Source organism: Carettochelys insculpta, chromosome 6, assembly GCF_033958435.1.
Source record: "Carettochelys insculpta isolate YL-2023 chromosome 6, ASM3395843v1, whole genome shotgun sequence".
Classification (NCBI taxonomy): Eukaryota; Metazoa; Chordata; order Testudines; family Carettochelyidae; genus Carettochelys; species Carettochelys insculpta.
The window spans coordinates 95,481,549-95,503,051 of NC_134142.1; the positions used below are offsets into that span (position 1 = coordinate 95,481,549).

At 42.3% G+C, this 21,503-nt stretch overlaps 1 protein-coding gene across 3 annotated transcripts in view; it reads left to right on the forward strand.

The window, feature by feature from the left end:
- The first annotated feature begins 1,011 nt into the window (after positions 1-1,011).
- MPPED2 (metallophosphoesterase domain containing 2) overlaps positions 1,012-21,503 on the forward strand; it is a 129,879-nt gene continuing 109,387 nt past the window's right edge. For 2 of the 3 annotated variants that reach the window (XM_074998985.1, XM_074998987.1), the window contains exons 1-2: positions 1,012-1,317; positions 7,113-7,356. In XM_074998985.1, the coding sequence (XP_074855086.1) occupies positions 7,229-7,356 (128 nt within the window). In that variant the 5' untranslated portion in view covers positions 1,012-1,317; positions 7,113-7,228. Of the gene's footprint in view, positions 1,318-2,584; positions 2,682-7,112; positions 7,357-21,503 lie in introns of those variants that run through there. The other variant, XM_074998986.1, reaches the window with a different exon arrangement.

A 21,503-nucleotide genomic window follows, 5' to 3' on the forward strand; every position in this document is an offset into this window, starting at 1 on the left:
ACCAGCCTCGAAAAAAACTCATGAGATTTAATATACTTTAAGCAGTTTAGTAGGATAACCGTTAATTGGTTGTCTATGTATGCAGCTGGTTCTGCTTTCATACTGAATTTCTGTCTGATGATAGTCTAGATCTGTGAGGTAGTCTTGCACCAGCAACTTGGGTCTCCTTGCCATGCATGTCCTAAGGCTGGCCAAAGACACTTTGACATATGTGGGACCCTACTGGGCAACATTCCTCAAGGTCTAGCTAGAAATAATTTTATCAGTCTGATTTTCTGTGTTTTTTTTAACATTTCCCTCCCCTTTTTGCCTGTACTTTGTACGATTTTAGTAGTATTCTTTTCCATGTGTTGTCTTCGGAGAAAAAGAATAAACAGTTCCAGTGTTTACTTTTTTTCTGATGTGATTGTTGATGCAACCACTGCAGGCTTTTTAGGAGGAAAAGGAGGGGAAAGAAAAATCCCAAACCCCACTAAAAATCCTGTTTGTTTATCATGCTTTCTTCTGAGCACTTGTTCATTGATCAGTAACAAGAATTAACCTAGCTCAACCAGCCCCTGTATTATACAAAATGTGCTTTTCACAAGGGAAAGCCCAAGTGGAGAAATCTGCCAGACGCAGTTTTTTTTTTCTTTGTCATAAAGTCGGCCTAATTTGTTCTCACCTAGCCCCAGCTGAGGGCTTTTACCCCTTCAGGACTGGGGAGGTGTTACAAAGCAGGGTTGTTGGTATGCTCCATGACATAAAAAGGTCTCCTGGCTTTCTCGCCTTTTATTAGGATTTATTTCAAACGCGATGCTCGGTTTGTCTTTCTCCCTTGACCCAACTAACACAGAGCATCTCCTTCCTTTCTCCGGCAGGCTCCAGAGGAGGGCGAGTTGCAGCAGTTTGGCAGGAGAGCGCTGCTCCCCCCCGGCTTGGGGAGCGAAGTGAGAGGCAGCGGGAGGAGCTGGCTGGCTGCATGTTGTGTGCGCAGAGCGCCTTGGCCGCCCTGTTTCCTGGTGCTCTGCTCCCTGACCCCAGTGGCAGTCCCCTCTCACTGCACGCCTGTGCTCCCTTCTCCTCCGCTCTCGCTCTGTCTCCCGCTCGCTCGCTCTCCCAGATCGAGGCTGCTCTCATTCTTGCTCCCTGTGGCTCTCCTTTCCACCCTCCAGCCAGCCGGGGGACCCTCAGGGTCGAAGGTTTTGCCCTGCCTGCGCCACCCTCCACCTTCCAGCCTTCCTCTGACCCAGCTCTCGCCAGTCCCCCATGGATCGGGTCCTCTCCCAGCACAGCCGGCATCCCTAGGACAGCCCGCAGCCGCCAGAGCACGGAAAGGTAAATCAACCCCGCTTAGAGCGGAGGGGCGAGCAACCAGCTGGGAAAATAACACCACACAAAGCCCTGGGTTAGAGGTGCCTTGTCATGTACAAGTAGCAGGGGAGCCGCCAGGGGCTCGCGCAGCAGCGCCTGAGCCAGCCTGCTTCGAACAACAATACGAATCCAGCTGCCGCCCGGTTTCCGCTCCCCCAGACCGAGCCCTGGCTGGGGTTGGGTTTCGCTGCTTTGGGGTTATTTTTTGCCGCGGGAACGCTAATTATTTTGTTGAGCTGTGCCTCCCTCCCTCCCTGCCCCCCACGGCGTTGGCTCTTTGCGGGGGTGGTGGGGAGCGGGGGAAGTGGTTTGGCAGCGGCGAGAGAAATGGGATGCATTTTCCTGGCTGTTTACTAGAAGGTCTCGGGTGAGCGGGGTTATGATATTAGAGCACGGCCGCGGGAGGGTAGGCCGGGCAGCATTTTGCTTTGCTGGAGAGCCCAAGGAAACGGCGGATCAAGTGGGGGAAATGCAAAGTGCAGTTGCATTCAAACTGCAATGTAGCGTTTGCTCTGGTTTTTTGGTGCCGGGGTGGGGGGCTCCTTCTCTCCACCCCTCCCTGCAGCCGGAGGGGGCGGAGGGAGAAAGACTCCAAGAAAAGTACCGCTTGCAAACCGGTTTCTTTGCTATTCAGAGCTGGAGTTTCCGTGTCTGTTTTACATGCAAGGGAACTACATTTTAAAGCATGCTTTGAAATCCAGATCCCAGAGGCCTAGGGCACTTGGAAACCTTTAGTGGGGAGGGGTCGGAGGAATGACACCTCTGCAATTAAAAAAAAAAGGGCATTTTGTTCCCTCGGTGTTTTTGGAACATGTAGCTTGTTCTTCTCTTCCCCCAGCCCCAAAAATCCGTTTTAATGCAAATGTGGGCGTGGAAAAATAACGTGCATTAATTTCAGAGAGCGGGGAGGAAAAAGGAAGATGGAAACTTTATGCATTTGTAAAAAAGATTAAATGCACCCCTCGGAAATAAGGAACGAGCAATTGCAAAACAGGAGCTCGCGAGGCGGCAGTTTGCTGCGCGGGGGCTGTGTGTGTCTGTCTGTCTGTCGTGGAGCGGCCGGGGGAGATCGGCTGGGATGAATGACGTTGGGGAGAGGGGGCTGCCGTACAAAAGGCAGGATGGTGCGGTGTCACAGCCATTGGCCACTCAAGATGATCAATCGATCCGAGCCTGGGAAAAAGGGGGTGAGAGAGAGAGAGCGAGCCAAGCCCCCCCCCCTCCACCCCGCGTGCTCACAGCAGCCCGCGTCCGGGCGGCCAGAGCGGACGAGGCGGCGGCTGGGCATGGAGTGACAGACAGGAGAGGTGTATGTAGCGGAGCACTGGGTAGGTGCTGGGACCACACAGCTAAGCATTTCGCCAGCTGGCTCCTTCATACTCAGGGATCGGCTTGGCCCCAGGTTTCCCTCCGCACACAGTGGATGTGTGCCTGCAGGGGGAGGGAGATGGGATTTATGAATGTTCAGCGTTGCGTTTGTTTCCCGGTGCCAGTCCGTGGGTGTGTGAGTGGGTCTTTGGATAAGCCGCTATCGGTAGTTGGATTTAACTTTTCACGCCTCCCGCTCTCTCTTGAACTCTGCCAGTGCAATATGGAGAAGTGTGCAGAGTGGGGAATGTTTGGTCTAGGACGAAATGTTAAAACTTTCGCCGACACTTCCTATAGGGATTGTCGCTCTGACGGCTGCACCCCTCTTGGTGCATCGGGTGAAGCTGCATGGGAAGTACAGCGCAGCATTGCAGGGATTTGGCAGTTTGTTAAAGAATCATTAGCACATTCTTCAATAGTTCTTTGGTCTCTCATTGGTTATCTTGTTTCCTGTGGGCTTGTGTTAACTGTTTTTTAATATGATGTTCTGTCATCATTGGTATAACAGATATTGAAGTCCTGCTTGAAAAGAGTGTTTACATCTGATTTAACTTCTTCCCGTTTTCCCCCCCCCCCCGCCCCCCTTTTCAGGGACCTCCTTCCTCAGACGTTTATATTTTCTCCAGTGCTTTTTTCTCTTCTGACTGGTGTTTACTTGATTGTTAACATTAAGGACACAAGTGCTTAAATTTGAAGTGTTTTTTGTTTTTTTTTAAATAGCAGTGCTGTATAAGTACAAAGCTGTTATGTGTAGTGTCTTAACTACAGTTTAAAATTTAAAATAAAATCGTAAAAACTGCTCAGTTTGCATACTCCTTAGAAAAGTAGGTGGTAATAGAAAATTGATGTTTGCCCTTTGTTTTAAAAAAAAGTGCTGGCCTTATCCATTTGCTGGATTTAAAAGTGGCAAATACTGCCTATTAGTTTGCATTGATAGCCATGAAAAAATAAGCAACTATTCTTTTATGCGGATCTTCTCAATGAGCCCTTACTATCAGGGCAGCGAGAAGAACCATAGTGCTGGGAAATAAGCCTTTTTTTCCTTTGACCTTTCATAAATTTGTTTAGGAAAGTTCTGTAACATTGGACTTTTTTATAGCCTCTTCAAAGAAACCCCCATGAAAGAAAATAATGATCTGACACCTCTGGTGGGTGGGTTAGATTGATATGTAAATCTGTCAAAGGAAATTTAGGAAACTAAAACCCACCGTCCTAGTCATATATTTGATTTTTTCCCACATTGGATATTCATAATCGTTCAGTTCAGTTCCATGTTTTGTTTATTTAACTCTTACTTAAGCATAAAGGTAAGTATTTATGATTTAAATATTGTGGGAAGCAACTGTCATTTTTACTATAAATATTACAATGAAATAATTTAGGATTCTGGATAGTCATTTAAAATTATTTTCTTAGTACTTCTGTTTTATGCTAGTTACCTGGAATTTATATTTTTAATAGTTTTTATGAGCACTGTAAAAGAGATTTTTTAATGTTTTGTGTATAATTCACTTCACTCTAATTAGCAAACTAATTTTTTTTTTCTTGTGTTGCTTGTAATAAGCAAATGTCCTATCTTACTAGTGGAAGTACCTATTATTCTTTCTAGCCATTTGGTTGCAGTTGCTTTTAAGTTTCTCTGTTTTACATAGTACACTTTGGTTGGGGGGAGATGTAATTTCTACACTACTCTCACACAAACCCCAAAGTTCTGTTTTCATAAAAAGTGTACCCCTGCTCCTTTAAGCCTCGCTGGCTACCATTCTTTTTAATGACAGTCATTTCTTTAACAGAAAGATGCTTTAATTTGTATTTACTTTTCAGTGCAGTGCAAAGATGCAGTTTTAGGCTGCCCACTCGTAGTAGTTTATCTGAAAAGAATTACAGTACTTGTAGAATAGGACTGCAATTTGAAGCAGGTGTTGTGTTTTGCTGTTATGCAAAATATCAGTAAAATATAATTGTGAGGGAAATTAAGGAAACAGCTGCAAATTTGGTATGGAAATGACCATATTATGATTTGTGAGCCATTATTAGGAATATCTTACATCACACTTAACAGGGCCAGCAATTTGATTTTTAGTAAATGTTACCTTGTTAATTTTATCCATCAGGCTAATAATACTATTCTTATGAAAGCAAATTAGTAGGAAGACCAGACAGTGACCTCACTGAAACATACCAAATCAAAAGTAGCACTTTTTCTCTTTGAGAATTTTAAGGTTTAGTTTAATTTTGCCTGCTTTTTACTGATATTGGAAATGAATGAGCGAATGCTATTCCCGGAATGAAGATTTTGGAATTCCTTTGCCCAGCTGACATATGGAAGAGGAGATAGGCCTGGGGTTCTAAAATAAAATAAAAAATGACCTATTGCAGGCCATCTGCCGTTTGCTGGGCATTTTTACAATATTTTATGCCAAACTGGAAACTAGTTTTATAATCTAAATCTATTTCTTTACAAAGCACAGATTTCAAAATTTTAACATTGTGCTGTAAACCTAAATTCAGTTTGGGAGCTAAGAGTCGTCCTCGAGCATCATGGTAAAAACATATAGTTTTATGCCTGAGGTTCAGAGCCTTCTCCTCCCTTCTATTTCATGTTCTCATCTCAGCAAGTAGAGAGTTACACTTGTAACTTACACATAAATAGAATACTTTTTGTTGCATGTAATAAAGGCAAGACCCTCTAGATAAGCATAGTACCTAGATAGCACTTGAGCACTTTTCATGCTTTTCATACTTTATCTGACGGTTTTCACAATACTACTATAAAGTAGGATTGTTTTAGTATACTCATTTTACGGTTGTGGGGAGGGGGAAGAAATGAGGCAGAGTGTATGAAGAAGTCAGAACTGAGACTAGATTAAGACCGGAGTTCCTAATTCTTAAACCTCTGCTGATCTTGCTGCGCCACTGGGCTTTTCCACTGTGAATGCTCATATTCATTATGATGGCTTTGTGTATGAGATTTGTGCTAGAGAAATTTGGCATAATGCTGAGACTAGAATTTGGTGATGCCTGGTATCCCAGCAAAGCTATTAGTGCTTCAGTGACTGGCACTTTGTGATGTATGGGGGGGGCGGGGGGGGCAAGCGCAGAGGAGCATATTTTTCTAACACAGGTTGAACCTCCCTAGTCCGGCACCCTTGGGACCTGATCTCTTCTGAAAAAGCTTCTTTCAAAAGAGCGCATCCGCACACACAAAAAAGCAGATCAAAAAAATCGATCCGCTCTTGTGAAAGAGCATCCACGCAGCTCCCGCTCTTCCAAAATCACAGGGCCAGGGATCAAAAAATCTGGTGCCATGAGGACTGCCTTTGGGAAAAATAAGGGTCCATGGTGTGTTTACATATGTTTTTCCCAAATAATATTTCTAAAAAAGGCACTCTTCCTCATCTGGAAGAGGAAACAGCCCACTGGAAAAAGTGCTGCACTCTTCTGATTTAATATAGGAACACATTTTGTGAATAGATGCTCTGCAGGATTTTTCAAAAAGCCACTTTTTTTTTTAAAAACAAAACTTGCTAGTGTAGACGGCCTGAGAGCCTGGACTTGTGTCTGTAAACAAACTTAATGGGAACACTGGAAACTTAACCACCCCCATGATGAGAAGTCATCAGACTAGCTAAAATCACTCTGAATTACAGGTGTTGCTCGGTGAGAGTGTCATACCATAGAGGTTTGACCTGTGTACAGAATTCTCATTAATAGAATCATATATGTGCACTGAGAGATGACTTGTAGTGGCAAATAAATCACAGCATTTGGTTGTGTCATGTGTAGAATGAGCATATCGTAATGCTGCACAAATGTTAGTTTTCCTTCTGACAGATACAAATACTTGAATCCAAAGTGGTTTGAATTTAACTCTTGTTCCAGCTTTGTAAAATGAGCTGTCTTATCAGCTGGGAAAAGATCTGACCAAATGTAACCAACTTCATAAAGCTAACAGTGCTTTGAAGAGGTTTGCAAGCAGTTGACCAGAGCCGTTTGACCTTCATGATGTTATGCCCAGTTATTAACTTTCACGACAGTAACTAGTTTATTTAAAATTACGAAGAATAGTAAATATGGAACTGAGTGGATAGTAAAGCTGGGGCTTTCGGTGCAGATTATATCGTAGAGTAAACAAGGACTTATTTTAAGCAATTCATACTACAAAGGCATTTGGAATAGTTAAAATTGAGGAAGCTTTAAAAAAATTCAGATACAATTAACATTTAGTAGCTAGATAACAGAATAAATAGGTACATGATGATTAGAAACGTACAAATAGAAATTTTCAAAAGAAATTGGCATGGGAATGGATTGAAATAATATAGCCAGAGTTTGATCTTTTTGTCATCTCAGGACTTTAAACACTGTCTCTGTTTTTCCTCCTCTTGTAGAAGCCTCTAGTGTTGATGAGGAGGTCCTTGGGTTCAGAAGTTGGCTGGAACACAGTGGCCACCATCATTCTTGGCTTTGGAAAGTTGTAAATTGCTCATGTCTATAAGGAGGAAGGATGGCTCATGGAATTCCTTCACAAGGCAAAGTTACCATAACAGTGGATGAATACAGTTCAAATCCAACCCAGGCATTTACACACTACAACATCAACCAGAGCAGGTTCCAGCCTCCACATGTACATATGTAAGTATTATTAAACCTGATTTTTTGAAGCTAATTTAAAATGAGGACAGTTGGTTGAAAGCCAGAACAGGTGATTTGTTGAATAAATTATGTGACCAAAACTGCCAGCGTCCATTGTGTAAAATATTTTACAAGTAACATTCCATCACCTCTGGATGCTAATGACTTTGCCTTCACAAAAGGCTGTGCCACAGAAGTAGGCCTGGTATATGCTAGGAAAATTAAGTTGGCTTAACTACATTGCTTAGAGGTGTGAAAAATCTTCACCTTTGAGTTGCAAAGTTAAACTGACTTAATTCCCAGTATAGACAGCACTAGGCCAACAGAAGGATTCTTCTGTCAGTTTAGCTACTGCCTCCTGTTGGAAATGGATTACTATGCTAGTGGGAGAATCTCCGCCTTTGCCACAGGTGGCAACTACACGAAAACACTGCAGCAGTGAAGCTGTGCCACTGTACCATTTTTAGTGTCAGCTTAATCTTGGTGAAATGCTTCTGAATGGAGGGTTGTGTGAGGTGCAGGTTCTGAAGTTGACTTCAGTGATCTGACAGTAAACTGTCTAGAGGGACCTATTTCTTTAAAATTTTAGCACCCTTCCCCCACCCTTCACACTCAGCTGGGAAATAGGCCTAATTGGGACTAATTGTCCTCTGATCACTGAATCCTTTGTCCTCCTTGTTGGGAGAGGAACGTGTGCAGCATGCTGTATTCCACTCCCAACAAGGAGGACAAAGGATTCTGAGATTGTGGAACAATTAGTCCCAAGAAATACAAATACTATGTTAAAATAATGTTCATGGTCTGAACTTAAACCAAAAAAGCATGGGAAATTCAGAGCAAAGGCCCCTTACCTCACAGTGGTATGCCTCAGTATTGTATGACTTGTGAAATCATTCCATAATATGGCATCTAGGCACAATGGGGAGTGCTAAGAACTAAGTGCTAGCTTTAACTCTGAATTTCCTTCCCATTGTTTTGGCTAAGTCAGGTGCTTATCATCGGCTTCTATTTAAGTTGTTTTTTTTTTCTTAATAGTTTGAACTGTATGTTAAACTGTAAAACAAAAGGGACAGCTCTTGACCTTTTGAGAGACTTTGGTCTGCTGTTGCATTTGATAGAGCCTTTGCATAGCAAAAGTAGCTAAAATGCATGTCGCTTCATAGCATTTTTTGGGATGGATAATCCTGTCAAGAGGTTGTTAATCCAACAATTGAACTCCTCCTTCTGGAACTTCACCCAGTTTATAACTTTATGAATATTGTTACTATCAATGGAATTTCTAAGAGCAGTAGCTGAGAAAAGTAGCTACTGTAGAGTAACCACTCCCCAGACTTGGAAGTGTTTGCCTTAATTAAACTTTGTTGTAGAGCTAGCTGAAAAGATCTTATTGCCCTGCTTATAGGGCAAACCTCTCCCCTCTGCTCTGCAGTGTGGACCTCTTATCAGCAGTGCAGATTTCCATTGTTCATTCTGTTCTCTAGGCTGCCCTGCTGACTCCCATCAATAGCTGTTCTATGTACAGAATGAGTTCAGAATAACCCATCAAGACCCAGGCTGTAGATAGGTGAGCTTGAAGGCCCCTTCCAACTCCTGTTGAATAAAATAGGATATTATCATGTATTTTAGTAGGACCTGAAAATGGCTGAAAGACTATATAGAGAATATTTTCAAAATGCATCTCTGGTTTGTTCTAGAAATAGGCAATAATAATTACTTTGGGATGGATATAATTTGACAGGTATTTTTGTTCTGTTGGATTTGAAAAACTACCTAATCTAAACTACAAGTCTGAAGTTATTTACCGCATGGGTTCTACCTACACTAGGGCAATCTGATAGAAGTGTCTGACAGAAGCTATCCCACAAAACTTGATAGATCGCGGCCAGACTGCCAAGTGGATTGAAAGCCTCTCTGTCGACAGAACGGCTGGACTCCCTGGCCATGCTTCTGAGAGAATGGCCAAATGGAAGCACAGCAGACAGGGCTGCCTGGTGTCCCGGAAGCCCTGTCCACAGAGGGCCGCCCAGAATGACCAGATCGGCTTTCTGTCAACAGAATCGGTTGACAGAGGCATTCTGTCTCATGGGGGAGAAACAGAATGCTGTCAACAGAAGTTCTGTGTTCAGTCGATTTACTTTCAACAGAACGCCTTGGGAATGTGGACGCTCTGCAGGTTTTCTTGACAAAACTCTCTAGTGTAGACATAGCCATAATACAAATGAAAACAGACTCTTAAATACAATGCTGCTTTGATTTCCACTTATCAGCATAAAAGAAGTATATAAATGATAACAGGGTGGAATGAGGGGAGACAAATGATTTTTGCACCAAAATCTTGAGTGAACTGCTGGAGGAGGCTGAGTTACAAAATGCAGAAAGCCAAACGCTGCAGTTGTTGAGGCAGGTTTTGGTATTGGGAATGGAGTGTAAATGCTGGATTTTTGGAGAATCTATAGAAGAATAAATGACAGGCTGTAGGGGCAGAGGCAAGTGATGAGGTGAATGTCACCAGAGTTGAGTGTAGGTAATCAGGACAGTGGAGTAGTCTCTGGTGATGGGAAGTGACAGAAAATCAAGAGCTTCAGAAAAAAATGGTCATTTTCTTTGCCAGGATGTTATAATGGGAAGTTTGTGTGTGTGTGCATGTGAGATCAGGGGATCAGCAGTCAAAAATCTGGGTAAAACTTGAGAGACAAAAATGACCAAGCCTTTCTGCAAAAGCACACCTGCTCTTTTCCTCTCTCGTCTCTGTGTTCATGACACATTGCTGAAGCTGCTGATTTTGTATGAAGCTTTGTTTTTTCTTGCTTGGGCTACCTTAAATCAATGACTCTCTAAAGAATTTTGAAGAACTCTTTCCTTTCTAGTAATGGAAAGTTACAATGCAGCCTAGTAAAGTTGGAAAGCTTATACATGAACAAAAGAGTATACAAGCACCCAACGTACTAGTGTGTGCAAACCCATGTTAATGGATTGCTGCATGGCCTTCCTGCTTCTACACATCATAATGTGTAATAGAAGGTGGAACTCAATTTGAAAGCCAAGATGTCATGTTAGCTCTCAAGCTTTCTTCTCAAGGAGTTCTCAGAATTATTCATGTGCAATCCACCTTGGGCTGCATCTATGCTACGGGATAAAAATCAAGTTTAAAGGAGTTAGCTTGATATTAAAACGTCACCATCTGCACTATAAATACCATTGGCTTGAATTAGTGAGCCCTAATGCTGATGACAAAAAGTCGTCGATATTACCAGAAGGGTATAATGTCAATTTTGAAATTATAATTTCGAAGAGAAGCTAGTTTGGAAGTACCATGTCTTTAATTTGAGTTTATTATCCTCCAGAAGTGTCCTGTGTGTATCCCACAAAGCTACGTGGTGACCCTGCATATATGGCTGCTTCCTTCTCCACTGCTCTCCATCTAGGTGTGCAAGAAGAAGGTCACAGGAAGCCCATGAGTTTGACTGAATTAGAATTTGAATTTTGCAGCACCCAGGCTGGATGCATGGCTGATGGAACCAGGCAGGGGTGGACAGGGCTGATAGCACAGCTGCCCCCCATGACACCAACATCCTCAGAGGATGTGGAACCCAGTCAGGTTTGGGGGAAGGCTGAATTCTGTTACTGGGTGCTCTGAATTCTGGGACAGTGCTTGTGCGTTCTGGGATTCTAACATGAAACACTCATAAGCAAACAGGGCTAAGGCAGTGTGGGATAGGTACCCACAATGCATTGCTTACGGTGTTGAACTTGCGTAGGGCAATGCAGACACGGAAACTGGACATGGAAAAACGGGTCAAATTTCAAGGTTTGTGGATACAACTTTAAACTTGCTTTTATGGATTCAAAAATCAAATTTCTTGTAGTGTAGAAGCAGTCTCAGTTTCTTCTGTGTGTGCAGGCAAGGGTTGGGGTTAAGTCTTAAAAGAGTATTGAAAATACTTTATGGCTTCTCAGAGCTGTGCCCATTGCTCTTGCATTCATAGGGCCTGATTCTGACCCCTTGCTGGTGTAAATTAATGGTCAGTGGAACCTTAGTGGTATAAAACTGTAGCATGAGATTAGAAACATGTTCACTATTTCCTTAGTGTTTGTCCACCTCTTCCTCCTTCCTCCATTTCGTGTCTGAGGACACAGACACATGGTATAATCAGCACTGAACCATGAGCCACTTTCTCTTGTGTTCTAATCCTGGTTCTGATGCTTCCTGGGGCTGTGGATGAGGTGTTTTAAAGGGGTACTGTCGTGTGAAAAGACAACATTAAATACTGCAGCCAAACAAAACCCACATTTGTCTGCTCTTGTTGTTAATAGCAGCTTCAGTCACTAAACTGCAGGAATCATACAACTCTAATGTTTTCACACTGCCTTCGCTTTGAGCAGGTGAGGCAAAGCTAGTTTTGCTTTTTTCATTGTCTGATTTTTTTTTTTCTACTGCATAGTGGCAAAGTGTTCGGTTTACAGACACTGAGACCAAAAATACTATTTCTCATTAATATTTTGAACAGTTTAATAAAATAGTTGTTACAGAACAAACAGATTTTCAAAAATGTATTTTTGGTTTCATCCATCTGATTTCTTTTAAGCAAGGTATATACTTATGAAAAACACAAATTGCATGGTTTCCCTCTTTCTGTGTTTTGAGAATGTGTAATGAAGCCATGAAAGATTGCTCTACCCTCCACATGTGAATTTTGTATTTCCTCATTTTGTTAAAAGTATCAAGAATATAACTTTTCCCTCCTGATTTTGCTGAAGGTCTCATTGGTGGCCTCTGGATCTTTTGCATTGTTCATTGAAACTTCCTTTCATTTGCTTCCTAAGCATTTGAATTAAATAAGTATCAAAAACATTTTAACTCCCCTCTCTGGATGCTCTTATTCTGGAAAAAGAGTATCTTTTTTCAGTTTACAATATATCCTACCAAAGTCATCCAAGGTGAACTGAAAGTGGGGGTGGGGGAACATTGATATTCTGGAATAAGTGTGTCCACATGGGGAGTTATACCTCTTTAACAGTAGCAATATAATTATGCTGGAAAATGTTAGTGTATACTGAGATGCTAATTTGTTAAACCCACAGTCATTGAGCGAGTTAACCTAGGAGAGTAGGAACTTTTACATTTTTCTTCTTCATAGTGAGCTGATCCTACAGTCACTCAGTGCTTGAAGCTCCAGTTGAAATCTACCTGTATGTTGCTTGGATTTACCTTTTAGTGTTTACTTTTCAGTAGTTATGTTTTTTTAACAAACAGTACAAAATAATAAAAAGCAAACATTTAAGGGCCCAGTCCTTCAAACACATGGGCTGTCATCACATACAGCTCTCTATGGCTTCTCCCATTAGCACGTATTCTCAACCTCCCTAAGGTGCAGGAAACAGTGCTGTCTATACTTGGAATTAGTTTGGTATAGTTCAGATTTTCCACATCCCAAGCAACCTGGATGGACCAACATAAGTTTGTAGTGTGGACCAGGGCTTACACACTTATTTGCAAAATTGCAGCAAAACCAGGCTAGTCAGTTTCATTTAGTAGGTGTTGCTGTCATTTCGGATGCTCATGAAGTGGAACAGTAGGATTTTAACTGGAAATATGGTAATCTTCATTTGTTTGTAAAAGATCTGTTCCACTGGATTTTTTTTTTTTAAAATCATGGAATGAGTACTACTACTCAATTTTTAATAATTTGCTTTATAAAACTAGTGTGGGATCTGCCAGTATTCCTTTAATTGTACTGTGTCTAAAATTCTTCATCTTTGAGAATAGCAGTGCTTATCTACGTCACATGGACAAATGTTACGTTGAATTGATTGTGTATAAAGCACTTCAAGATCCTTAATGGAATGTGCTCCTGAAAGTGAAAAGTAAACCTATTTGTAGGTCAGAGATGGAATTGAATTATTGAAGTGCAAATTAGGGTCCCAGTCCTGTAAACACTTGCACATGGGATGAAATTTAAAAACTTGTGTAGATGCATTCACACTATTCAAGTGATTAAAGTTAAGCATGGAGAGAAGTATCGTGGAAATAGGCGCAAATCCTGCAAACACTTATCTCCATGCTTAAGGGTGAAATCCTGGCACCATTGAAATCAGTGGGAATTTTGCCATTGATGGCAGAGATGCCAGGATGACACCCTTTGTTACATTTGTAGTATGTTGAGCTATACACTTTTAAAGTATTTCCTCTACTTTCTGTTTAACGCTTCACATCAGCTTTAACATTTGCTGTACAAAGGGACTGCCTATGATGGCAAGTGGCCAGTCAGTGACTGCCAGTAGCAAATCCCCAGTGGCTGGAGACAGGACACAATCGGGGGTTCTAATGGTTACTGCCTACTGGATCACACACACAGCATGTGGGCAACCGTTCACCATATTTGGGATCAGAAAGAAATTTTTCACTGGAGCAGATTGGCAGCAACTTTGGGGGGCGGTTCGTCTTTCTCTGCAGCATGGGTTACTTACAGGTTTACACTAGTGTAAATGGTGGAGCCTCTGTAACTTGAAATCTTTAAATTGGGTGGACCCCCTTCGGGGTGGGGGAGTGAAATTTGGTAAGGTGGCGGGGGTGTAGTAGGATCAACTATTGGGTGTCTGACTCCTCCATCTCATTAAAAATGCTGACGTATGTTACTGTTTTATGTATGTGTAGACACATTTACATTCTGATTATGTAGAATGTAAAAACCTTATTTTCTTACATGTGCCCAAAGGTCTTTCATAAAAGTAATGGAAAATTCCATTAGTTTGGGTTACATTAGACAGGTTAGGGGAGGCCCTGCTAGTGTCAGGTATGAAAAGTGAGGCCTGATGTGTGACGTTTGCTTACACCTGCTTAAAACCATGTTTTGAGGACTTCAGTAGTTCAGAGAGAAGTTAGGGGTCTCTTTCAGGAGTGTGTGGGCCAAGTTCTGTGGCTTGCAATGCTCAAAGAGGTCAGACTAAATGAGCACAGTGGTCCCTTGTGGCCTTAAAGTCTAAGTCTTACAAACTGTGTATAAATGTAAGCATTGCTTTATTTTTAAAATGGTTGTCAGTTTCTAATTCTTTTGGAGACATTAGTGCAGAATTAGTTCACCTTTTGATAAGTCACTTCCTCTCTCTGCTTCTGTCTTGGCTTCTTGTAAATCAGCGGTTCTCAACCTTTTGCAGACAGTGACCCATTTTGACAAGTCAGACCCAAAGCAATTGAAAAATGGGACAGGGAGCAGTGCCATAACTAGCTAATCTTGCACCTGAGGCAAGAATACAAAATTGTGCCCCCTCATTTATATATTCAGGGTGGTTATTTCATAGAAAAAGGGAAAATAGCACTACATTTTATTGTAGTTAATTATTTTATTATTATAGTTGATCTGAGTTGTGGTGGGGAAAGACCTTCATCCCCTGCTGCTGCAGCTTAAACCCCCAGGTGCTCAGGGGCATCACACTTGAGCTGGGGAGCTGGAGCGCTGAGGGGAGCCACACATGGGGGTTGAGGGTGCTGGGGGTGGGGTCACACTCAGAGGCTGGAGGAGTCAAACTTGGGCTGGGTGAATTGCACTCAGGCTGGTAGGCAGATACAAACAAAAATGAAAACTGACAAATCAGCTACATAGAACAGAAGTGGGGCAAAAAGGGAAAGGGCGGAGGAAGGGCAAAAATTACTTACTGCAAGGGTCTGTTGAATGGCTTGTCTGGGATGATGAGGAATATCAAAGGTGGAGAAGCTGTCTTTGTAGTGCGTAAGTGCTTCTCCATTGAAAGAGATCTGCTGGATGTGGCAGCCTTAAGGAGCTGCAGATGGTTCCTTTAAGGGCCACTTGCAGCTCTGAGCTGCCGGGGACCCTTAAGAAATCTAATGGTGACCCGCGTTGGATCCCGACCCATAGGTTGGGAATCCCTTTTGTAAATAGTGAGAATAACTCTCCTTTTCAGAAGTGCTTTGAGTTCCTTGAGTGAAAAGTGCTGTAAGAGATCTATGTATTATAAATACAGGACATATTTGTACAAATTCCTATTGTTGTTTCTAAAGACGTTCTAATTTAAAGGGCCTAAATGTGTTTCCATTGAATGCAATGACAAAACTCCCTTTAACTTCAGCTGTATAAATGCCTGATCTGGTACCCTTTCAAATCAGTGCTAAAACTTCCATTCACTTCAGTGGTCATTGGACAGAGGAAAATTCCATGAGTGTAATTCTCATTTACATTGCAGAACTAGAAGTAATAAAGAGGCCTTAGATATAGGGTTTTACACCATTTTCAGGCCTCTCTGAACCATTAGTACTGTGTAAAGGGACCTTACTCTAAGGCTACAGCTACACTAGAGAGTTTTTGGTTGAGAAAACTGGCATGCCAGCAAAACTGTCTCCCCACACAAAATGCATTTTGTTGACAGTTTGTCGACAAAACTTGGCATTTCTGTTGACAGCGTTCTGCCTCTCCACTGTGAGGAATTATGCCTTTGTCAACAGTTTGTCAACAAAAAAGCCATGTAGATGCTCTGGGTCCTTTGGCAGTTCTGTCTGCTGTGCTTCTGGTTGACCCCTCTGAGAGAGCGACTGGGCTCTCTGTCGACAGAGGTGATAGACAGAACTGTCCACCTTTGTGTGTGGGCACGATCTGTCAACAGATGTTTTGTTGGAAGATCTGAAGCACACACCCCTGCCACATGTCATGGAACAGCTTGTCATGGTGTGGGAATGCGAGTGTCAAAACTAAGGGTGCAGGTGGTGCTGCTGTACTCTGACTTAAAGTGGTTTCCATTGTACACAGGATTTACAGCAGGCACGGGGAGCTTCTTGTGTGTGTGTGTGGAAGGTGGGGGTTGGGGGGGGTGGGTCACTGATCCAAAGTAAGGTCAGTCAGGGCCCACACATGCAATCTAGAAGCCCAAAAAAGAAGTGTGGCGGGGTGGGACTCACTGATCCCAAGTGAGAGAGGAAAAAAGGGAAACTCATGTCACTCCTCTTAAACTCCAGCTTCAGGAGATTTGGGGCCTTGGGGGGGAAAGCCTTGAGCCTTGCAGGCTGGATCAAGGTAGGCCGCAGGTTCCCCATCCCAGGTTTACAGCTTGGTTCAATAACTGTCAACACCCTGAGGTGGCAGGTGCATGGAGGGAATGGGAGGTGCTGATTGTTGGAGCTGCCAGGGGACAGGTGTGGGAGAGCAAGTGGGAGCTTTTGACTTAGTACTGCAGCTCTTTAGCAATGTATACTTGGTAAATTCTGGCCCTCTCTTGGCCTCAGGTTGGCTATCTCTTGTTTAGACCTTCAGCCTGATTGTGTATTTCCTCCTTGTGGAACAGATAAGGGAGTGTGACTCCTGCATCCCTTAGATTTTCCAAGTTTGACAGAGAGTCTGTACCTCTTCAGTGATTTACTTTGTGATTTACTCTTACTTTACTTTGTGTCTTTGTTTGAATTTCCTCCATTAGAAAAGCAGGCTAAAATTATAGATGAAATGAAAACACTGCAAATGAGTGTAAGTTTTTGTAGTTACAGATAAACTACATGCTTGTTCCTTGCTCTGTGCAAATGCCCATTTCATAATTTTACACAATGATCCTCAAGTATGGATTTCAAATCTTAAGCTACCAGCATTTCCAGAGGTTAAAACAAATCGCTCACTGCTGAGCCAGATTGAAGCATAAATGCTGTTATAGGGGCCTAGAAATTCAGGGTAACATGTCTGTCCTGTCCCCATATGGCACATGAATTGTTTTGCTTATTTCTGAACTCTGTAAAGTGTCTTTCTCCAGATACATTGACCCTAGGTAATAAAGCTTCTTAGGTGATAGAAAACTTGTAGGCAGGGGAATTTCTTTAAAACTTGTACCTTTTCAGAATGCTGGAAAGTGGCCTGGGGGCTACCTGTGTTGTCACAGATGACAAATAGTAGCTGAAAAAAGTCAGCACCAGAGGTAGGCAGAGAATCCCCTGAGTGTCACAAGGTGAATTAATTCACCTGTAAATCTCAGGCCAGATTTTGAGTCCCTAGAAGGGATTCCAGTACATACTACTGCTTAAAATATTGACACACAATAATCTGTGGGCCAATTTAAGAAGTGGGATTGCCCCTATTTATATCATTGACATGGTTCCTGCTTTACCTGGCCTGATATTACACACACCTTAATTTTTTTCTCAGTTATGTGCAGAGCTGTACAAAATAGATAGAATTAAGGACATTTTAAGTGTACTTACCTGCCTTCATTTTAAAAGATCCTAAAGTGCTTCAGTAATGTTGTACGTATTATACCCCTGAAATGCAGCCACAAGTGAGGTGGAGCATAGTAATCAGCTTGAACACAGCTGGCTGCTCAACGGGTAGGGAAGGGTATGTTTTGGCTAAGGATGCTGGGTATGGGGATCATACCATCCACAGACTAGTTCAGGGCAGCTGCCCTGGGGTCTGCACTTGGGGGGAGGGGGGCAGCTGCCTCAGCAGTCCTATGGATGGAACCTGTGGGACCCAAGGTGGCCTGGGGGATTACCTGCGGATCTTGGCCTGGGGTGGCAGTGAAGGTCACCCTGCACACCCCCCTGCCGCCCCACTCACCACAGTAGCAGGAGCCATGGGAAGCAGTGATGCAGCAGCCCACTGTGTTGTGCCTCACCACGGTGGCAGCAAACAGAGCGACCCAGGCCAAACTTACTCAGCTCCCCCAAGTGATGCAGGGCCCAAGAAATAGGCTGAGGCTGGGGCATCTGCTTCCCCACTGCCATGGTGAAATGGAGTACAGTGGGATGGGAGATGGGTGGCAGAGCAGAGTGGGGATTGCTCCTGCTCCAGCCACTGCAGTAAGAGAGTGTGTGTGTGTGGGGGGGGGGGGTGGGGGGCTTACTCCTGCTGCCCTGCCTCAGGCCCCCCCAGGTAGTCTCCTGGGTCTCATACCTCAGGGGAGGGGTCTTCAAGGAAGGGGTGTGATGAGGGCAGAATGGAGCTGAGGTCAAGCGGAGACAGGGTGGGTCCTGCTGGATACCTTTATCCAAATTAACAGTGTAAAGATTGTGTGTGTGGGGTGGGTTGTGTGTTTTTAAATTTGTGGCAAAATCCTTATACCCTCTACAGTGACCTTACTTGTGCAGCATTTTGGAATTTTATTTCCATGGTCATTGCAAAACCGTAAGAGAGTCTAACAAATTGAGGTCCAGCATACAGAGATACTTCCTCAATTTTTAAAGGACAATGAGCATCGAGGTTCCTGAGGATCCAAGTTTTCATTGTGTTAGAATCCCTTTATGGTCAAGTAACACAAGCTATAAACCAGCAGGTCCAACTTACGGGTTGTGTTATTGCATAGATTTCTCTCCCTTGCAACTGACAGAGCAGGGGAGCGTGGGCTGAGCAAGATGCATGTGGATGTGCTCTGGCTGTTCTTGGTCACTGAAATCTTGAGTCACCTGGGGACTGAACCAGCCTGAAGCTGGTACTAGAATATAGGTAGCCCTTTTATGCTTTGTATGATGTTCAGCTGAACCAGATCAGAATCAGATTTTACCATCTTTTCTTGGCTCTACCATCGAGCTGTTAACACCAGGGTAGTTTTGTATCAAACCTCCTGACTATTCTCTTGTTACACATGTTTCAGATGGGTGTCCTTCTGTGAAGGACTTGGCGGTCTTTAGATTAAAAACGCTTTGCTGAGGAAATATTCTGAAATGGGAGGAATAAAAAGTGTTCTCCACAGACATGCTGATTGCGTGTAATTTCAGATTTCATGGGAAAGGCATCAGTGGCATGATTTGTGCTGTTCACTGACAGAAATGTCTGCCCATCGTTTTTATAATGGGTGTATTTTAAATGCATCATTATGTAGATGGGTTTTCTTGTTACTTATTTTATCCAAAACTCTTATAATTTTGAACTGTTATACCATGATATGTTGTAGGATTTATATTTATCTCAGATTTTGTATTTCTTATTCCAAGCCCTTTCTTCTCTTGATATTAGGGCTACAAAGATCTGAATAAATATTGAGATATTGAAGGCTCTCTCACAGCAGAAGCTTGATTTGCTGTATTGGGCATTACTTTATATCCTGCACATTGAATGGCAGTGTGCTTTTAAATCCAGTTTAGTAGACTTCTTCTGTCCTTTCTGAGGAGGACGGCTGCAGGGGAGGGGTTGCAGAGTGTGTGTGGATGAGAGGGTGAATTTATCTGATACAATTGTAAGCCAGGAACTCACTAGTTACTACGTTTATGGATCCTGTGGCATAAGGAATTGAGTCCATTGACTGAGAGCAGCAGGGTCAGTAATTTATTGCTGAATATTTAGCAGCTTTATCAGTTTGAAGGGAAGCAATGATGCTATTACTGTACATTTTTGTTGTTAGCCATGTTAGAGTACCCAAATGAAAATTCTCACAGTTTCAATTCTATTAGAATATTCATTTTTTGAACGTCATGTTTGCTTTCGATTAATAGAAAACAAAGAATCCTTCTGTGAATCCACAAATTCAGCAAAGCAGTCAGTGGGGAGGCTGTGAATTTAGTGAGAATCAGTAGTTTACTTGAACTTCATATTTTATGTAATGCAGCATTTGGTGTAATTCAGGGATTTGTCTTCCTTGTATCCTGTGAAAGTCAGTGGTAACACCCTTTGGTTTCATTAGTGCAAAACCAACCTCTCAGGGAGGCTACAGCATCATATATAGTTCAAAGGGACAAAAAAAGGCTGTGTGTGTGTGTGTGAGCGAGAGGGAGACTTTCTACTGTACAGAGTTTCAAATCTGGACTGCACAGTTTTGTACTAGTGTAACCATGTTGGTTTAGGTGTGACACCTAGTGTGAACTAAGTTATAAGACCATAAAGATGTTTTAAATTAGTATAGTTAAGTCCCCTTCCCTTAGGGAATTAAATTACACTGATATGTTTTATGCTGAAGTAAGTGCATTGGTGCAAGAGGAGATGTACTACTGCTTTAACTATAGAGATAATTGAAGTTGTAGAACTTTGGGTGTACAGAAAGCCATGTTGTTTCCATTATGTGGTCAGCCCCAGTCAGTTTCCTCAGTTGTTGCTGCGTGACAAATTTGCCTGTTTGTGCAAGAGAACACATTGTTTAAAAAAAAAAAAAAAAACCAAAAAAAAACCTGTAAAATCCACAAAAATTGGGTGTGGAACTCAGAGCTACGTGTTGGCTCAAACTACTTTTAAACTCATTTTAGAAAAGATTGGATTTGCAATCATTGGTATCCCCTTATATATTACCTTGACTTTCCTTCCTTTATTTTCATATGAATAGATGTTTGGTTTTTGAAAAGGTTACCATATTATTAATTCTCTGAGTGGTTGCCATGTTAGTCTGTAGTTTCATAAAAGGAGTCTTACCCACAAAAGCTCATTACCTAATAAATAAAATTAATGTTTTAAGATGCTACATGACTGCTTGCTTTGTTTAGTGAACCATTTTATATGCAGAACCGGCATAGAGATGTGATCACTGTCTTTATAGCTTGAAAACAAAACCACTTTCACTTGTTGAGGTCTGATCCATATTGCAACCTTCCGAATCCTTTAGAGATTGGTTTGTGCTGTTTCTAGACTATTTTGTCAACTAGGCACGTTGTTGTTATAGTGAGGCAGCACAGATCAAATACAATAATGCAGGTTTTTAGACACCCTGTGAGCATTACAGAGAAGATGGTAATCTACAAGAGGTGGCATTTATAATTTTTTCCATTGTAAGCTTTGGTATTTTTCCTAAGCTACTTTTTATTGCCACATCTTGACAGTGCCATAGTGTTAATGAATTCAACACCTTGGATGGAGAAAAAGGGGTGTTTTTTGAAGTGTGTGTGTAAGTAGAGCATTCAGATTCTTGGGGCAAAAAGGGAGTTATAATGGTATTGCTTTCAAGGAAATTAAATGCTCCAATATAATTCAGTCTGATTCAGCTAGATCCCATTAATACTGAGGTTATTACCGTAAAGGACCTTTGCAGTTCAGCTGTTGCCTATATTAAAGGGAAGTCCCAATGTAAGTTGAAAATGAACTTAAATGAGTGTTTTCATGATGGTCTGTTCATGCTGTAATGTATAGTATGTGCAAGTACCAGTATTTCCAGCTACCCCTTCATTTTAGAAGGTTCAGACAATGTGCTAGAGAATGACAAAAAGGTTCAGCTACTCCAGTTTTATGATGTGTTTATTTTGT